Here is a 16,027-nt window from a genome sequence, read left to right as displayed (position 1 = left end):
GCGGGGCCTCCGGACAGGGCGGGGCTGCAGGGCTACTAGCGAAGGTGAAGACGGGTGTGGTAGCTCTTGGAATAGGCGCTCTTGGGAATTGCTCCTGGGAGACTGTCGACGGCGTCTGTTGGGGGTCAAAATTACTGAGAATGCGTTAGGCACTGTAGACTACGCTCTTGGGAGCACTGCCCCTCCCTTCGGTTAGGGCGGAGCTCTCAGTCCTGGGACACGCTTTGACGATGACGTAGAAAAGAGTCGTCCGAGCCTAGCTACCCGAGCGCTTCCATGGTAACAGGCGATGGTGAGAGTGGTTGGGAGCTGCAGTCGTTTGTTACCACTTCAAACCCCAAGGGCCAGAAGTATAAAAGTAAAAAGGCTGAAATATTTTCAAACTGCTTCTATGAACTGTACCCTAATCGTGGTTGGTAGTCGCTGCTCGCTCCCCGCGAATGACGTCATCGCCTCGCCGCCCCGTTTTGCCATTGTGTTCACAATGTGTAAGCATACTGCTTGGTTGCAACCCCAAAAGATGGAGTGGGATAAGAGAAAACGAACTGGCTTCTCCAGTGATTCCCGTAGGATTCCCCAATATGCAATCAGTAAATCAGTTTTCCTGTCCCGCGCGCAGTTTCATAACATTGTCGCAGCCACAATCGCACCTCATCCAGCCTGAACTCCCAAGTCCTCCCACGATTTTATGATTTTCCGGAGCCGCCACTCGTGTCGCACAGTGGGTGCGAACTTTCTGCCCCTAGGCATCGTGCCATCGCTGGACCTGCAAACCTGCAAATATTTAGACCGTCAACGACAGATGTATAGTAAGGTTCTGAAGCTCCTACATCATACTCACCAACACCTTCAACTCAATTTCCCCCCGATCCTTCGCCCACCTGCAAAACTGTTAGTCTGCAACGGTTCAACCAACCTTCCTCACTCCTGCATCGGTGCAGAAAATCACACAACCCTGAGAATTGGCAACACTGCGAACCAAAAGAGGCCAACTTAGGTCGGGACTTCCACTTGCGGCTAAGCAATATTGCTGAGCCTAAGATAGTCACGTTTACACATTGCTACTCAGATTATCTCCTATTCCCCTTCCCTGCTGTTCCCAGCCCTCACACTCTCCTAACCTCTTAATGAACTCTATTCACTCACCGCTTTGGTAAAAATAAAAATAAAAATAACTTGGTCTCTAACATCTCTGAGGAAAGTGAGACCACCAGAGGTGAATTTCCTTAAATCCCAAACCCCACCAGACACTACCACAAAACCTACCTGCAACCAGTTTTATTTTGTCTTGTTTTGTTTTCAGACAGAGTCTCTTGCTCTGTCACCCAGGCTGGAGTGCAATGGCGCAATCTCGGCTCACTGCAACTTCCACCTCCCAGGTTCAAGCGATTCTCCTTCCTTAGCCTCCAGAATAGCTGGGATTACAGGTGCCCACTACCATGCCCAGCTAATGTTTGTATTTGTAGGAGATATGGGGTTTCACCATGTTGGCCAGGCTGGTCTCCAACTCCTGACCTCAAGTAATCCACTCGCCTCGGCCTCCCAAGGTGCTGGGATTACAGGTGTGAGCCACCAAGCCCAGCTCCTTTTCATCAAGTCCAGCTCCTTTTCACCAAGTCGGGCTCCTTTTCACTGAGTCCTTTTCTTCCTCTTTCTTCTTAGAAGAGCTATTCTGTCTTCTCAAGGTTAACCTCCCCGCCTGAACTCAGGATCCCTCCAATCACCCCAAAGGAAAGACTTTGTTCTGTTGATAAAAAAAGACAAACTGTAAAATATTTGAAGAGGGTGAGTATACTCTGAGCCCAACATGAGTGACCATGGCCTGGAACACAGCCTCAAGAAGTCCTGAGAACATGTGCCCAAGGTAGTTGGGTTACAGCTTGGTTTTATACATTTTAGGGAGAGAGAAGTTATAGGCAAAGACATAGATCAATACATGTAAGGGGTGGTGGTGCTCACAAATCATAGGTGGATTCAGAGATTTTATTAGTGGTTGAAAAAGCTAAGCTTTTTCTAAAGAGTTGAAGTTAGCAGAAAGAAATGTTTGTGTTAAAATAAGGGGGGTTGTGGAAGCCAAGGTTCTTTCTATGTAGATGAAGCCTCCAGGTAGCATATGTTATAGGACCTTAAAAAGTGTCAGACTCGTAGTTAAATCTCTCCTGGATCAGGAAAATACCTGAAAAAGGGAAGAGATTCTCTACACAATGCAAACTTCCACACAAGAGACAACTTTGTAGGGTCATTTCAAAATATGTCTAAGAAATATATGTTGGGGTAAAATATTTTTATTTTCTTCAGGGCCTACCATCTGTCTTGTAATGCTATACCTTAGTCAGGTTGGAGTTGGGTATCTTATTGCTGCAGGATTCTGTTTTGTCAGTCTTATGATCTCTATTTTCATTTCATGAAAATGCTTTAGACCAGTTTAATGCTGGTCTAAACTCCAAAGGGAGGGGATGTAATGAGGTATGTCCAACCTGCCTTCCCATCATGGCCTTAACTAGTTTTTCAGGTTTTCTTTAAAATCCCCTTGACCAAGGAGGGTGTGGGGAGATCTATTCAGTTGATTGGAGAGCTAAGAATTTTATTTTTTTATTTACATTTATTTACATTTTCATTACTTATCCCTTCTCTTTCATGTATTTTCAACCTCTGCCTGTCTTCTTATTCCTAGATACTTATAGTGTATAAACCTGTTATCTATCTCATCTTTAATTTTTTACCTTCTGCCTTCTTTCCTTTGCAACCTAATTTTCTACCTCTACTTTCTGACAGTCTTTCTCATGCTTTCCTTAAGTCTACTGAAATCAATAGCCACCTTATCTAATACTATCGTAGAATGGAAGTATTCTATGCAACCATCTAAAAGAAAGAGGAAGATCGCTATATACTGATATGGAATGATCTGGAAATTAGGAGTTAAGAGAAAATAACCAGATGCTAAGTCCAGTGCATAGTATTCTACCAATTGTGTGTTATGTATGTGTCTTTTCAGGAGAGAGATAGGTAGGTTGGAAGATAGTGTAAACTGAAGAATCACTTTTCTAAATTTGAGATAAACAATTTAGAAAGAAAACTTCTTTTCTTTTTTCTTTTCTTTTTCCTGAGATGGAGTCTTGCTCTAACGCCTAGGCTGGAGTGTAGTGGTGTGATCTCGGCTCACTGGAACCTCTGCCTCCCGGGTTCAAGTGATTCTCCTGCCTCAGTCTCCCGAGTAGCTGGGATTGCAGGTGTACACCACCACCACACCCAGCTAATTTTTGTATTTTTAGTAGAGATGGGTTTCACCATGTTAGCCAGGCTGGTCTCAAACTCCTGACCTCGTAATCCTCCTGCATCGGCCTCCCAAAGTGCTGAGATGGCAAACGTGAGCCACTGCACTCAACCGAGACTTCTTTTCTTATAAAGAGTTACAACCTGCAAGATGGTCATACTGACAGGCTGGGAAGTATAGCCTACCGTAGAGATCATTAGCAGGCACTTCGAAGGAGGAAAGATTGAGGCAGGAGCTTTATGCTGAACAGGTTGGCTAAACATATACATTCAACAGATTGAATATTCATGAAGGGGGGTCCTGACACATGTATACTGAATAACATACATGTTACATGCAACCCATGTTCACTTTGGGGTAGAAACTTAACATTAATTGCATTATATATTATAATATCATTTTGATATAGAGGGCAATTGTAATTATGTAATGCATTTAATGTTGAAGGTGAAGCAGGAATACAAAGGCATTCAAGTCCTCAGCCTCTGTAAACTAGCCAGAACCAGCCCATGGCCAGTGGTCTCTTATCAGGAGAAAGTTACTGAAATCAGTCTCTTGTCCAATCAAAGCTGTAGTTATGGCTTGTGGAACAGAGGCTCAGTTAGTCAGCATCTGGTGGCAAATGAGCTGCAATTGTTTTAATATTGCTTATTTCAATGTCAATGCTTGTTTAGCTGCTAGGAAAAAAGAAAAAAAAACTATGGCAATTAGAACATAGGTCATTCATTCATTCATTTTTAAGATGGCATCTTACTCTGACACGCAGGCTGGAGTGCAATGGGATGAACATGACTCACTGCAGCCTCAACCTCCAGGGCTCAGGTGATCCTCCCACCTCAGCCTTCCAAGTAGCTGGGATTATAGGTGCATACCACCACACTTGGGTAATGTAAAAACTTTTTCGTAGAGTTAAGGTCTCATTCTGTTGCCCAGCCTGGTCTGAAACTCCTGGGCTCAAACAGTCCTCCCACTTTGGCCTCCCAAAGTACTGAGATTACACGTGTGAGCCACTGTGCCTGGCCCAAAACATAGGTTATTCTTTAAGTGTAGGGGTGCGTGACATAACCTTTCCTGCATGGCCTTAGAGCCTGTTTATAAATTGGTATTTTATTGCCACAAAGAATCTGTTCCATCAGTTTCGTGATCTCTGTTTTAACAGGTGGTCAGTTGTGTCTCAGCCACAGAAGGGAGGGGTTATAATGAGGCATGTCTGACTCTGCCATGGCCAGGAACTCAGGTTTTAAGGTTTCTCAGGGATCTCCTTGGCCAAAAGAGGTCCATTCAGTTGGGTGGGGGGGCTCAGAATTTTAATTTTAGTTATCAACAAATAGATGGATGTAACATATATCCTTATCCTTGTATATGCATATATTAGCTCTGAAAGATACAGAGTGGCTACCACTGGGGAGGGAAATTGGGAACAAGAGGGAGATGAAAATTAACTTTTCCCTCTATGCCATTTTGAGTTGTTTAAATTTTTAATCATATACTCTTTACTTATTTTTAAAACTTTTAAACATTCTTTTATTTTAGGCAGGGTCTTTCTCCATCACCCAGGCTGAAGTGCAGTGGCATGATCTCGGCTCACTGCAGCCTTGACTTCCCAGGGTCAAGTGATCCTCCCACCTCAGCCTCCCAAGTAGCTGGATTTCAGATGCACACCACTATGCCTGGCTAATTTTTGTATTTTTAGTAGAGAAGGAGTTTCACCATGTAGCCCAGGCTGGTCTCGAACTCCTGATCTCAACTGATCTGCCTGCCTTGGCCTCCCAAAGTGGTGGGATTATAGGTGTGAACCACCACACCCAGTCTAAACATTGTTTTTAAAAGGGTCTAGTTCTCAATCATATCTTCCTTTTACTTTTTTCTTCCTCGACTGCTGGAACACACTCCTTCCAAGATTCATAGCGGTTTTCCCCCTACTCCTTCAGACCTTTCCTTTACCTTTGCAGACTCTTTCTCTCACCTGCCCCTTAAATTCAGGGACAAAAATAAATATTTCTTGCATACTTATGTGTCAGGCATTGTTCTAGGCGCTGAAACAACATAATAATGAATAAAATAGACACGAGTCCCTGTTCTCATGAAACAAACACTCTGGTGTTGAGAGAATCTCAACATGGAAGTCATCACTTCCTCCCCCCATGCACACAAATGTCACTGCTGACATCACCAGCTGGAATCTGTGTCCTCTTCCAACAAATATAGGCTAGCCTTGTGATTTTTTTTTTTAAGTAATAGAATGTGGCAGTAATGGAGTTCTGAATCAAGGCCTTAAAGAGAACTGGAAGCTTCCATGTTTCTCTCTGAAAAGCCAGCTTCGATGGTATACTCCAGATTGACTGACCACATGAAGAGAGAGGTCACATGGATAAACACTGAGGTGCCAGACATGTGAGTAAAGCCTTCCGGGACCTTCCAGGCCAGGCCAGTCACCATCTGAATGCAGCTGAATGAGTGTGACACCAGCCAATGCCAAGGGAAGCCGAACAACAGCCTAGTCAAGCACTTCCTGAATTCCTGACCTAAATTCCTGAGAAATAATACGCTATTGCTTTATGCCAGTTTTGAGGTGGTTGGTTATGCAGCCATAACTGAAACAAGTGGGAAGAGTGGGAGATAATAAACAAATCTAAAATATGGTAATGACCAGGGCTATAAGGAGGCAAAATAGTACGGTAGCTAAAAGCTGTTGGAGCCAGACAGCCTGCATTCACATTTCAACTCCAGCTTTGTGACTTTGGCACAATTTGTTTAACCTCCCTGTGCCTCAATTTAATCATCCAGAAAACAGGGATAGGTATGTCACCTACTTTATTTAGTGATGTGAGGTTTAAATGACCTACTATATGTAAAGTGCTCTGGTACCTGGTACATAGTAAATGTTATGCATGTTGTTATTATTATTACTACTATTATTTCTGAGAACAACAAAGAAAGGTAAGAAAATAGAAGGCAAAGGGTCTCATTTTATATTAACTAGACAGGAAAAGCCTCTCTTTTAAGAAGACATCTGAACAGAGACCTGTAAAGAAGTGAGGACATAAACCACATGGACATAACTGCAAAGGCGAGGAGGGCAGTGCTGTTAGAGCTGAGAAAAGGGTGGGAAGGTGAGAAATAAGACGAGTGTCAGTAGAAAATGATCTGGTAATAGGGCCAGGAAAAAAACTATGGATTTAACTCAGTGATACAGGCAACTTTGGAGGGCTTTTAGCAGAGGGTTTTGTAATCTGGCTTCCGTTTTTCAAGGGATGATTCTTCTGCTGTGTGGAGAGTAGAAAGCAGAATGTAGAAGTGGAAGAGAGGAAGCAGAAAGATCTGTAAGAGGCTACTGTAATAGGTGGAAATAGTTATGATGGCTTAGCCCAAAGTGGCAATGGAGGAGAAGGTAAAAAGCAGTTTGGCTCTGGATGTATTTTGAAGGTAGAGCCTGCTGTATTTGCTCATTGATTAGACATGAGCTTTGAAAGAAAGAAGAATTAAGGCCTCAGTTATCAATAAACATAAGCTGGCCAGGCTCAGTGGCTCACACCTGTAATCCCAGCGCTTTGGGAGGCTGAGGCGGGCAGATCGCCTGAGGTCAGGAGTTTGAAACCAACCTGACCAACATGGTGAAACCCCGTATCTACTAAAAATACAAAAATTAACTGAGTGTTGTGGCATCTGCCTGTAATCCCAGCTACTAGGGATACTGAGGCAGGAGAATCGCTTGATTCTTGTTGCCCAGGGTGGGCAACAAGAGTGAAACTCCATCTTAAAAAAAAAAAAAGAAAAAGAAAAAAAAAAGATGCGCTTTCATTTACTAAGATAGGAAAGACTGGAAAAAGAGTATGTTGGAGGCTATGGGAATATGGGAAGGGAGTATTCAGTTTTCATGTTTGGAAAATGGCATTATTTTATATGGCTACTATGCATTGAATGGAGGTGTCAAATAGACAGTTGTGTATAGGAGTCTGGTGTTGAGGACAATTATCAGGGCTGGAGATATAACATTGGAAGTCACTGATAGAAAAGAGAAGTAGTCTGAACCCTGAGCCCTGGGACACTCACACTGTTTAGAGATTGTGAAGATGGAAAGAACCTAGTCCAAGATCCTGCAGGGTTCTCTGAAGGAAGAAATTATTTGTGTTTGAGAAACACAAAGAAGGCAAAGATAGCTAGCAGAGAAGGGGTGAGAGGGAAGAGTGGCACAAAATGTGGTTGCAATGATCATGTAGGGTTGGTAGGCCAGGGTATGTCTTTGCATTTTATCCTAAATGCGTCAGAAAGTTTTAAGTGGGGAAATGACCTGACCTGATTTGTATTTTTGAAAGTTCATTCTAGCGTGTGCTTTACATGTACTTCCCATTTGATTACACAGAATGTTAAAAAGATGTTTTCTTAAGAGTTAGGATTTCATTTTTAAATCCATTCAGACTGAATAGATTGGAAATTTAGAAAGAAAGTAACTGCCCAATGCCTTTACCTTGCCTGCTGCCTAGACAGAGCCGATTTATGAAGATAGGGAAATTGTAATGGAGAAAGAGTCGTGCAGGAGACCAGAGTTTTGTTATTACTCAGAGCTTTTAAAGATAAAGTGGCAGGTACAGGCTTGGGAAGTGGAGAGTCCTGATTGGTCAGGTTGGACATGGAATCATTGGGGGTGGAAGTAAGGTTTTCTTTTCTGTTTTCTGTTCCTGGGTGGGATGGCACAACTGGTTGAGCCAGATTATGGGTCTGGGTGGTGTTAGCTGATCCATCCAGCGCAAGGTCTGCAAAATATCCCAAGCTCTGATCTTAGGTTTTATAGTGATGATATCCCCAGGAGAAATTTGGGGAAGTTCAGACTCTTGGAGCCAGAGGCTGCAGGACCCTAAACCGTAATTTCTAGTCTTATAATGAATTTGTTAGTCCTGAAAAGGCAAACTGGTCCCCAGGCAAGAAGGGGCTCTTTTTCATGAAAGGGCTATTATCAACTTTGTTTCAGAGTCAAATCATGAACTGAATTCCTTCCAAAGTTAGTTCAGTCTTCGCCCAGGAATGAACAAGGATAGCTCAAAGGGTAGAAGCAAGATGGAGTCAGTTAGGTCTGATCGCTTTCACTGTCATAATTTCCTCAGTCACAATTTTTGCAAAGGTGGTTTCAGAAGCAGAAAAGCTTAGTAGAAGGGATTGCATTAGGCCAGATGAGGGATGGTGATGCTTGGACTAGGGAAAGACAGCTGTATGAATAGAGAATTACACAGATTTGAGTTATTTTCTGGAAGTAGAATTGACATGATTTACTGATGGATTTGATATGAGATTTTATTTGCATGCTTCCTGGGTTTATTTTCCTGAGTAACTGATCAATGGGAATATCATTTTCTGAACTGGAGAAAACTAAGGAGAAGCCATCTCAGCACAGTTTGAGAAATCTGTTTTTGACATATTATTAAACGCTGGAATACCTTTTAGGCAGTCAAGTAGAAATGTCAAATTGACGGTGTTGTAGAGAGAAGTCAGGGCTGGAGATAGAGATTTGAGAATTGTTCGCAGGTAGGTGCCATTCAAAGCCAAGGGACTAGATGAAGTTACCTAGAAGCAAAGTACAGATAAGCAAGTGTTAATCAGGCCCAGACTGAACACTGGGTCCACTCAAATTAGGAAGTTGAGCAGGGGAGGAGGAATCAGCAAAGACAGTTGCAGAAGAGTCCCCAGAGAGGTAGGAGGAAAACCAAGGAAGCGCCCACTCCACAGAATCAAGAAGGCTCTCAAGAAGGGTGGCATGATTATGGCATTAAATGCCACTGAAGAGTAAAGCAAGGTAAGATCTGAGAAGTAGCCTTTGGATTTTGATAACATGGAATCTCTGGTGACTTGGCAAAAGCAGGTTTGTTAAAGCAGTAAACACAAACACTTTGCTGGGGTGAGTTAAAGACAGAATAGGAGGTGAGGAAGTGAAGACATCTCCTTCAAGGTTTGCTGTGGAGTCGAAATCTGGAGCAGTATCTAGAGAGGATGTGAGGTCAAAGTATGGAGTAGATACCCCAAACCCAAGCTTTTAAAAATGACGATGATGACAGTTAGATAGTAAGACAGCAAAGCTGGATTTCCTATTAGACAGAATCTGACCTTAAAAGGAAAACAGAAAATATATCTAAATATATCTCTATATTGTCACAGACTTAATACTGTGAGTGCACAATCTGGGTCAAATCTACTAATAAGTTCTTTTATCGTGGCATATATAACACTAATTTATAAATCTATCTGTGTCTCTTATTAGAGCCTAAGCTCTCAAACAATTTTACCCATTTTTAAATTCTCGAGTCTTGCACAGTGCTTTGTACTTTACTGACTATTCAATGATTTCATTTATTGAGATTCAGCAATTTAACAATGTGTTGAAATGCAGTTCACTGAAATAAACATTGCCTTTTCTGTCACCTGCCCAGCTGCCACTGGTTATAGTTTGCATCCTCTGATTGGCTGTCCACTGGGAAGAATTAAAGAGAGTTCTACCCACTTCCCTATCCTTAAAAGTTATACAAGACAAGGATCTTCCTGATCTCAAAGGGCAAAAAAACTGAAGGCAATGGCTTTTCTGCCCCAGAGTGATCCACAAGTGTGGAGTGGTGTGTGATACAGCCTCTGGGAGGTGATGATATTTGGGCTAATTTTAATAATGTTGCAATATGATATACTTCTAATGTACTATTTGAAAAATTATTTGTGTGTGCATTTTATCCTCAAAACAATCCCACAGTAGGCATAATTATTCCTAAAATACAGATGAAGAAACTGAGGCCCAGTGACCTAAGTTAATTCAACTATTCTAAGTGGGAGAGAGAGACTCATCCAGGTGTCCAAACTCCAAATCCTCTGCTTTCTCCCTACTTCAAGCCCCACTGAATCAAGGTGTTTTTGTTTTATTTTTCATTTTTTGAGACAGGATCTCACTCTGTCACCCAGGCTGGAGTACAATGGGGCAACCATGGCTTACTGCAATCTCTAACTCCTAGGCTCAAACAATCCTCCTGCCTCAGCATCCTGAGTAGCTGGGACTACAGTTACTTACCACCACACCCAGACAATTGTTTATTGTTTATTTTTTGATATAGGGTCTCACGCTTGTCACACAGGCTGGAGTGCAGTGGTACTATCATGGCTCACTCCAGCCTTGACCCCTTGAGCTGGAGTGATCCTTCCCCTTCAGCCTCCTGTGTAGCTGGGACCACAGGCAAGTACCACTATATCCAGCTAATTTTTTTAATTTTTTTTTTGTAGAGACAGGGCCTCCCTATGTTGCCCACATTGGTCTTGAACTCCTGGCCTCAAGTGATCCTCCCATCTCAGCCTACCCAAAGTGCTGGGATTACAGGTATGAACTACCGCTCCCGGACAAATCAAGGTGTTAAGTAGAGTTCAGGAATAATACAAAAAGTGTGGTTCAAGACAGAGATGACAGAGGATGACATGTTCCCCTTCTTCTGTGCCTACCCCTCCTTCAAGTCCAGACTGAGGTGCCATCTCTGCTTTAAACCTTTCCTTGCTTCTTTGCCCTTCCCTCCCAAACACTGACTTCCCCCAAGGCTGAGCTCTGGATCACAGATTTTCTGTTTTGTGCATTCTTTTTTTTTTTTTTTTTTTTGAGATGGAGTCTTGCTCTGTCACCCAAGGTGGAGTGCAATGGTGCGATCTTTGCTCACTGCAATCTTTGTCTCCCAGGTTCAAGTGATTCTCCTACCTGGGAGAGAATCACTGGGATTCTCTTGGTAGCTGGGATTATAGGAGTGTACCATCACACCTGGCTAATTTTTGTATTTTTAGTAGAGACAGGGTTTCATCATGTCTGACGAATAACAAGTGAAGGTCAGTCCGACGAGCATGGAAGGTTGGTTAGAAAGAGGAGCTACTGGTGTGACTCCTGTGAGCAGAGGTAGGTAGAGCACGGTAGTCAGGCAGTTAGGAGCCAAGCTGAGGAATCGACACTTGATTCCATAGGTCCGTAAGGGATCTTTGAGGATGTTTAATCAGAAATGGTCAAAGAGGCATTTAAAAAATAAACCACAGAAAGATCTGTGTTTTCAAAGTACAGTTATAGTCTGGGTACCTTATTTTACTTAACTATTAAAATAGGGGCTGTGTGTGTGTGTGTGTGTGTGTGTGTGTTCATGTTACATTTTTTATTTTTACTGAATTAGATTACATTTCCTCTCTCAAGTTGAACAAAGTAGTTAAGAACAGCTTAGACTATTTTCTGAGACGGAATCTCACTCTGTCACCCAGGCTAGAGTGCAATGGCACAGTCTCTGCTCACTGCAACCTCCGCCTCCCGGGTTCAAGCGATTATCTTGCTTCAGCCGTCTGAGTAGCTGAGATTACAGGTGCCCGCCACCATGCCAGACTGATTTTTGTATTTTTGTAGAGATGGGGTTTCACCATGTTGGCCAGGCTGGTCTTGAACTCCTGACCTCATGATCCACCCACCTCGGCCTCCCAAAGCGAGGCTTTTGTTTTTAAAAAATATATACTAAGTAGATGAGACCTTAGAAAAGGGGCACTCAACCCTCATTGACATCTGGGAGTATTTTACTATGTGGCTAAACTTCATGCAAGAAGATAATGCCCAAAATGAAGAGCAAAGACCTGCTGATGACATGTGGTAATTTGGAGGAATTATTTAAATAGCAATGCTTCTACTCATCTTCTACCAAAAAATAATTAGTGGATTGAATGACTAATCAGCAGCTGCAGGTAAGCAGATGATAGCTTGCTATTTTTAGAATGGAAGCACATGCTGTTTGAGACTTGTTGAGACACATATTCATAAATCCTATATTGACTTGTAAGTAATTAGACATCAGAGCAAGAATATTTTAGTAAAATATAAATATCTATATTTAAATAAAATGTCCTTCTATATCTGAATATTTTTATGCAATGTGTCTAGCATTCTCATCTCAAGCTGGGCATTACATGCACCTTGGTTTGTTTCTTCTTAAAATTTCTCTCTTCTTTCTTTTTTTTTTTCCTAAAATTAAGGACAGTAGTTTAGGGCTAAAGAGCCTCTTCTTTCATGTATTACAATGCACAACACATACATTTCAATAAACATTTTTTTTAAAAAAAAGCATTAGTCCCCCCCATCTACCAAAAAATCATGCCTCAGATATTTATTTGCAAGTGAGTTGTTTTCCCATAGACACAATGAGGTAAATAATGGTTTAGTTCCTGGGCTAACTTACAATTACTGATTTTGATGTCATTCTTAGCTGAAAGCAATGCTTTTGCAATATTTTTAAATTTAGAAAATCAGAAGAAAAAAATCCTTGCTGTGGAGTGAGTCATTTTTCATGAATATAGGTGCTTAAAGAAAAGCATGTTTCAGGGCACAAGGACGGAGAAAATACACAGAAACTGTGGAGTTGTGGGGCACAGCGAAGAAGGGGTTGGTGAGCAGAAAGCAGCACCCTGCCCAGCCATATGGGAGCCCGAGGCAGAAGGAACAATGTGTGCTTTTTTACTTATGGATATCCTCCCACATATTGAATCAAGTAGGAAAAATTGATACAATTCCTACAATTTGAGAAACACCTGTATATAAAGCCCTGTGTTGTCAATCTGTTCTCACATCGAGATCAGCTCTCATAAACCTGCCCTTTAGGGTCTAGGGCAAGAGGAGGATGGGGCAGGGGACCCTCCTGGTAGCCCAGTGACTTGGGACCTGTGGACTGATTGAAAACCACTATTTTCTTTTTAAAATTCTCATACTGATTATTTGGCTCATCATGGATTTTTGTGCATTAGTGTTTATTTTAATTTTTTTTTTTAAGACAGAGTCGCACTCTGTTGCCCAGGCTGGAGTGCAGTGGTGCGATCTTGGCTCACTACAACCTCCACCTCCTGGGTTCAAGTGATTCTCCTGCCTCAGCCTCCCAAGTAGCTGGGATTACAGGTGCCCACCACCATGCCTGGTTAATATTTGTATTTTTAGTAGAGATGGGGTTTCACCATTTTGGCCAGGCTGGTCTCAAATTCCTGACCTCAGATGATCCACCCACCTCAGCCTCCCAAAGTGCTAAGAGTACAGGCATGAGCCACTGCACCCAGCCTATTTTAATTTTCAAGTTTGTTTTAGAAATATTGCATTACGAGATTATTTCTTCATTACTCTTATGCATTTAATTACTGAGTGTTTTGGGGTCCCCTTATGCTTCCTCTCAATCCCAGCACCCATGGGAAACAGTGAGGAAGGAAGCTGTATAAGGGGTCCTCCAGGTGAAAAGATTCCCTCTTTCATTTTCTTTCTCTTTCTCCATTCTTTCTTTTCTTTCTTCCTCTCTCTTTCTTCCTCTCTCCCTCCCTCTCTCTCTCTTCCTTTTTTCTTTTCCATTTTCTTTTCTTTTCTTACTTTTCATTTCCACATCCACCCCTGGCTGCTACAGAAGACTGTGCTATGGGCAGTAGCCAACTGGATACCAGGGGCTGGGATCTGGGAGGAGGACAGAATTTCTGAGGGGTAAATGGCCAAATCAGTTTGCACAAAGCTTTAAAATACTGAATTTTTTAAAAACGTGGTTAGCCTCTCTACATTTCAGAGTCTTGGAGCCAAGTCTTACTTGTCCAGCCCTAGCAACTGCTAGGCTTATGTATGTGATAAAGGTAGTTGGAGGAGTGAGAAAATCTTATGAAGCAACTGGGTAGGGCGAAGGAAAAAGATTTTTTTAAACAAAGGATGTGTGTACATTTGAGAAAGAGTACCTGAGGTGGAACCAACTTTGCTGTGAGTAGCAAAGTCCAAGGAAAATTGGGGTAGGTGGAGAGGTTTGGGGTTCGGAAGGGCATCATGGACTCAAGAAAAAAGAAGTTGGGAGGGAAGAAAAGTTGACTTGATCAGTTCTCCATCGTGGCCACCGAGTGGTGCTGTTGGTACAAGGCTGTCTTTTTTCTGGAATGAGGGCCAGAAGGGGTCCAGGCACGCTGGGATTGAGATGGGGAGAGGGAGTTTTAGAGGGTCTCCCACACAATTTGTGAATATCAGAAATTTACAAATCAGGTTTTTGTAACTTGCATTTATACCCCCACAAAATATTCATATTTTAAAGTAATAATAACTTGCAGAAGATGTTTTCAAACAGTGCTAAAACTACTGTTTTTAGCACTGTGGAGCGTGCTGAACTTCATGAAAAAGTTGGGTTTCCAGGCCAGACAACTTTATTCTGACAGAGCAAGAAACTTTAGGATAATGTTAAAGAAGTTAATGAGAGTGTTTTAATGCACTCCACAGGAATTAACAATGACACGTTGTACCAAGATATCATTCATTAGTCAGCAGGCTGGGCACTTCTGTAGTGGACTGATTGTTCTGTGTGTACACTGACTGTGAGGGACTGCTAGAAAGAGAGGCGTGGAATTGAAGACAGCAGGTGGAGGAAGCTCACCTCAGCCTCTATTTTAGTAATGCACGTTTCCTGTCAGAGAGGAGATTTCTTCACATGAGTACCAAAAAGCAAATCCCACATACAAGGAATGATATGCTGAGCCATTGGACCCCACTGTGTCAGGGAAAGGGTGCTTACTCACAGTACCGGGGTCCTCATTGTGTGGAGACTTGGCTAAGACCCTAGTGTCAATACCAGTGAGTTTATTTATTTATTTATTTATTATGTTTTCAAGACAGAGTTTTGCTCTTGTTACCCAGACTGGAGTGCAATGGTGCAATCTTGGTTCACTGCAACCTCTGCCTCCCAGGTTCAAGCGATTGTCCTGCCTCGGCCTCCCGAGTAGCTGGGACTACAGGTGTGCACCACCATGCCCAGCTAATTTTTGTATTTTTAGTAGAGGCAGGGTTTCACCACATTGGCCAGGCTGGTCTCAAACTCCTGACCTCAGATGATCCACCTGCCTCGGCCTCCCAAAGTACTGGGATTACATGCGTGAGCCACCGCTCCTGGTCCCAGTGAGTTTAAATTCTAGTTCTGATATCTGCACTTTAAAAAGCTTTGAACGATTTGTAGTTTTATTTGGTAATAATGCCTACTGAAGGAAGGCAGAAGCAAGCACAGGCATAAAAACTCTTTGGTATGACTCATCATCTCTACGTTTTTAATTTGTATGAAGAAGGAAAATGGTCAAGTGGGCTAAAAGCATGGCCTTTGCAGCTGATCCACCTTGGTCCAAATCCCAGTTCAGGATTTGGATCTAGGATCCTGGTTCTAGGATAAGCTGCTTGTTTGGCCTTGGGCAAATTACTTAATAATTTTGCCACAGAATGGTTATAAGTACATGTAAGTAAACCATGTGTTTGCCTTCTTATTATTACCGCTTCCTAGAGTCAGAAGACCTGGACTAAAGTCATGACAAGTTGCCTCACTCTGGGACCTGATTGTGCTATATTTGCAACCTGTTCTTTATAAAAAGAACATTGAGTCATTCTTTTAAAAATTCATGCTGTTATATTGAAAGTAGAAAATTAAATATAAAGTTGTCCTCCATTTCAGAAGAATCACATCATCAGTTCAAGTCCTTTCTGGAATTTTCCCTTAGTCCATTCAGACTCAAGAAACCAATCAACCATACAAATGCAAAGAAAAACAGAAAGTATCTGATCTGTAGAAGCATAATTTTTTTTTTGTTTAGACTGAAAATAAGAAGTCTTCCACTTACCCTGCTTCTACAGCTATCACAGGTGTTCCTATCTAAACTGTATCACCACAGTTTGAGATGACGAATCCTTTTTTAGGGTACAGTGCTCAGTATACAGTAGTCCCCCTTTATCTACAAGGG

The 16,027-nt window shown here is 42.2% G+C and overlaps 1 protein-coding gene across 2 annotated transcripts in view; it reads left to right on the top strand.

Annotated features, from left to right (window-relative positions):
• The first annotated feature begins 11,914 nt into the window (after positions 1–11,914).
• The window catches only part of CDK15 (cyclin dependent kinase 15), a 101,892-nt gene continuing 97,779 nt past the window's right edge, over positions 11,915–16,027 (top strand). The window contains exon 1 of one of the 2 annotated variants that reach the window (XM_012446356.2): positions 11,915–11,995. In XM_012446356.2, the coding sequence (XP_012301779.1) occupies positions 11,975–11,995 (21 nt within the window). In that variant the 5' untranslated portion in view covers positions 11,915–11,974. The remainder of the gene's footprint in view (positions 11,996–16,027) is intronic. The other variant, XM_012446357.2, reaches the window with a different exon arrangement.

The sequence above is a fragment of the Aotus nancymaae genome, unplaced genomic scaffold (genome assembly GCF_030222135.1).
Source record: "Aotus nancymaae isolate 86718 unplaced genomic scaffold, 86718_ANA_hifiasm-v0.15.2.pri h1tg000008l, whole genome shotgun sequence".
Classification (NCBI taxonomy): domain Eukaryota; kingdom Metazoa; phylum Chordata; class Mammalia; order Primates; family Aotidae; genus Aotus; species Aotus nancymaae.
This window is presented reverse-complemented; position numbering and strand designations above follow the sequence as displayed.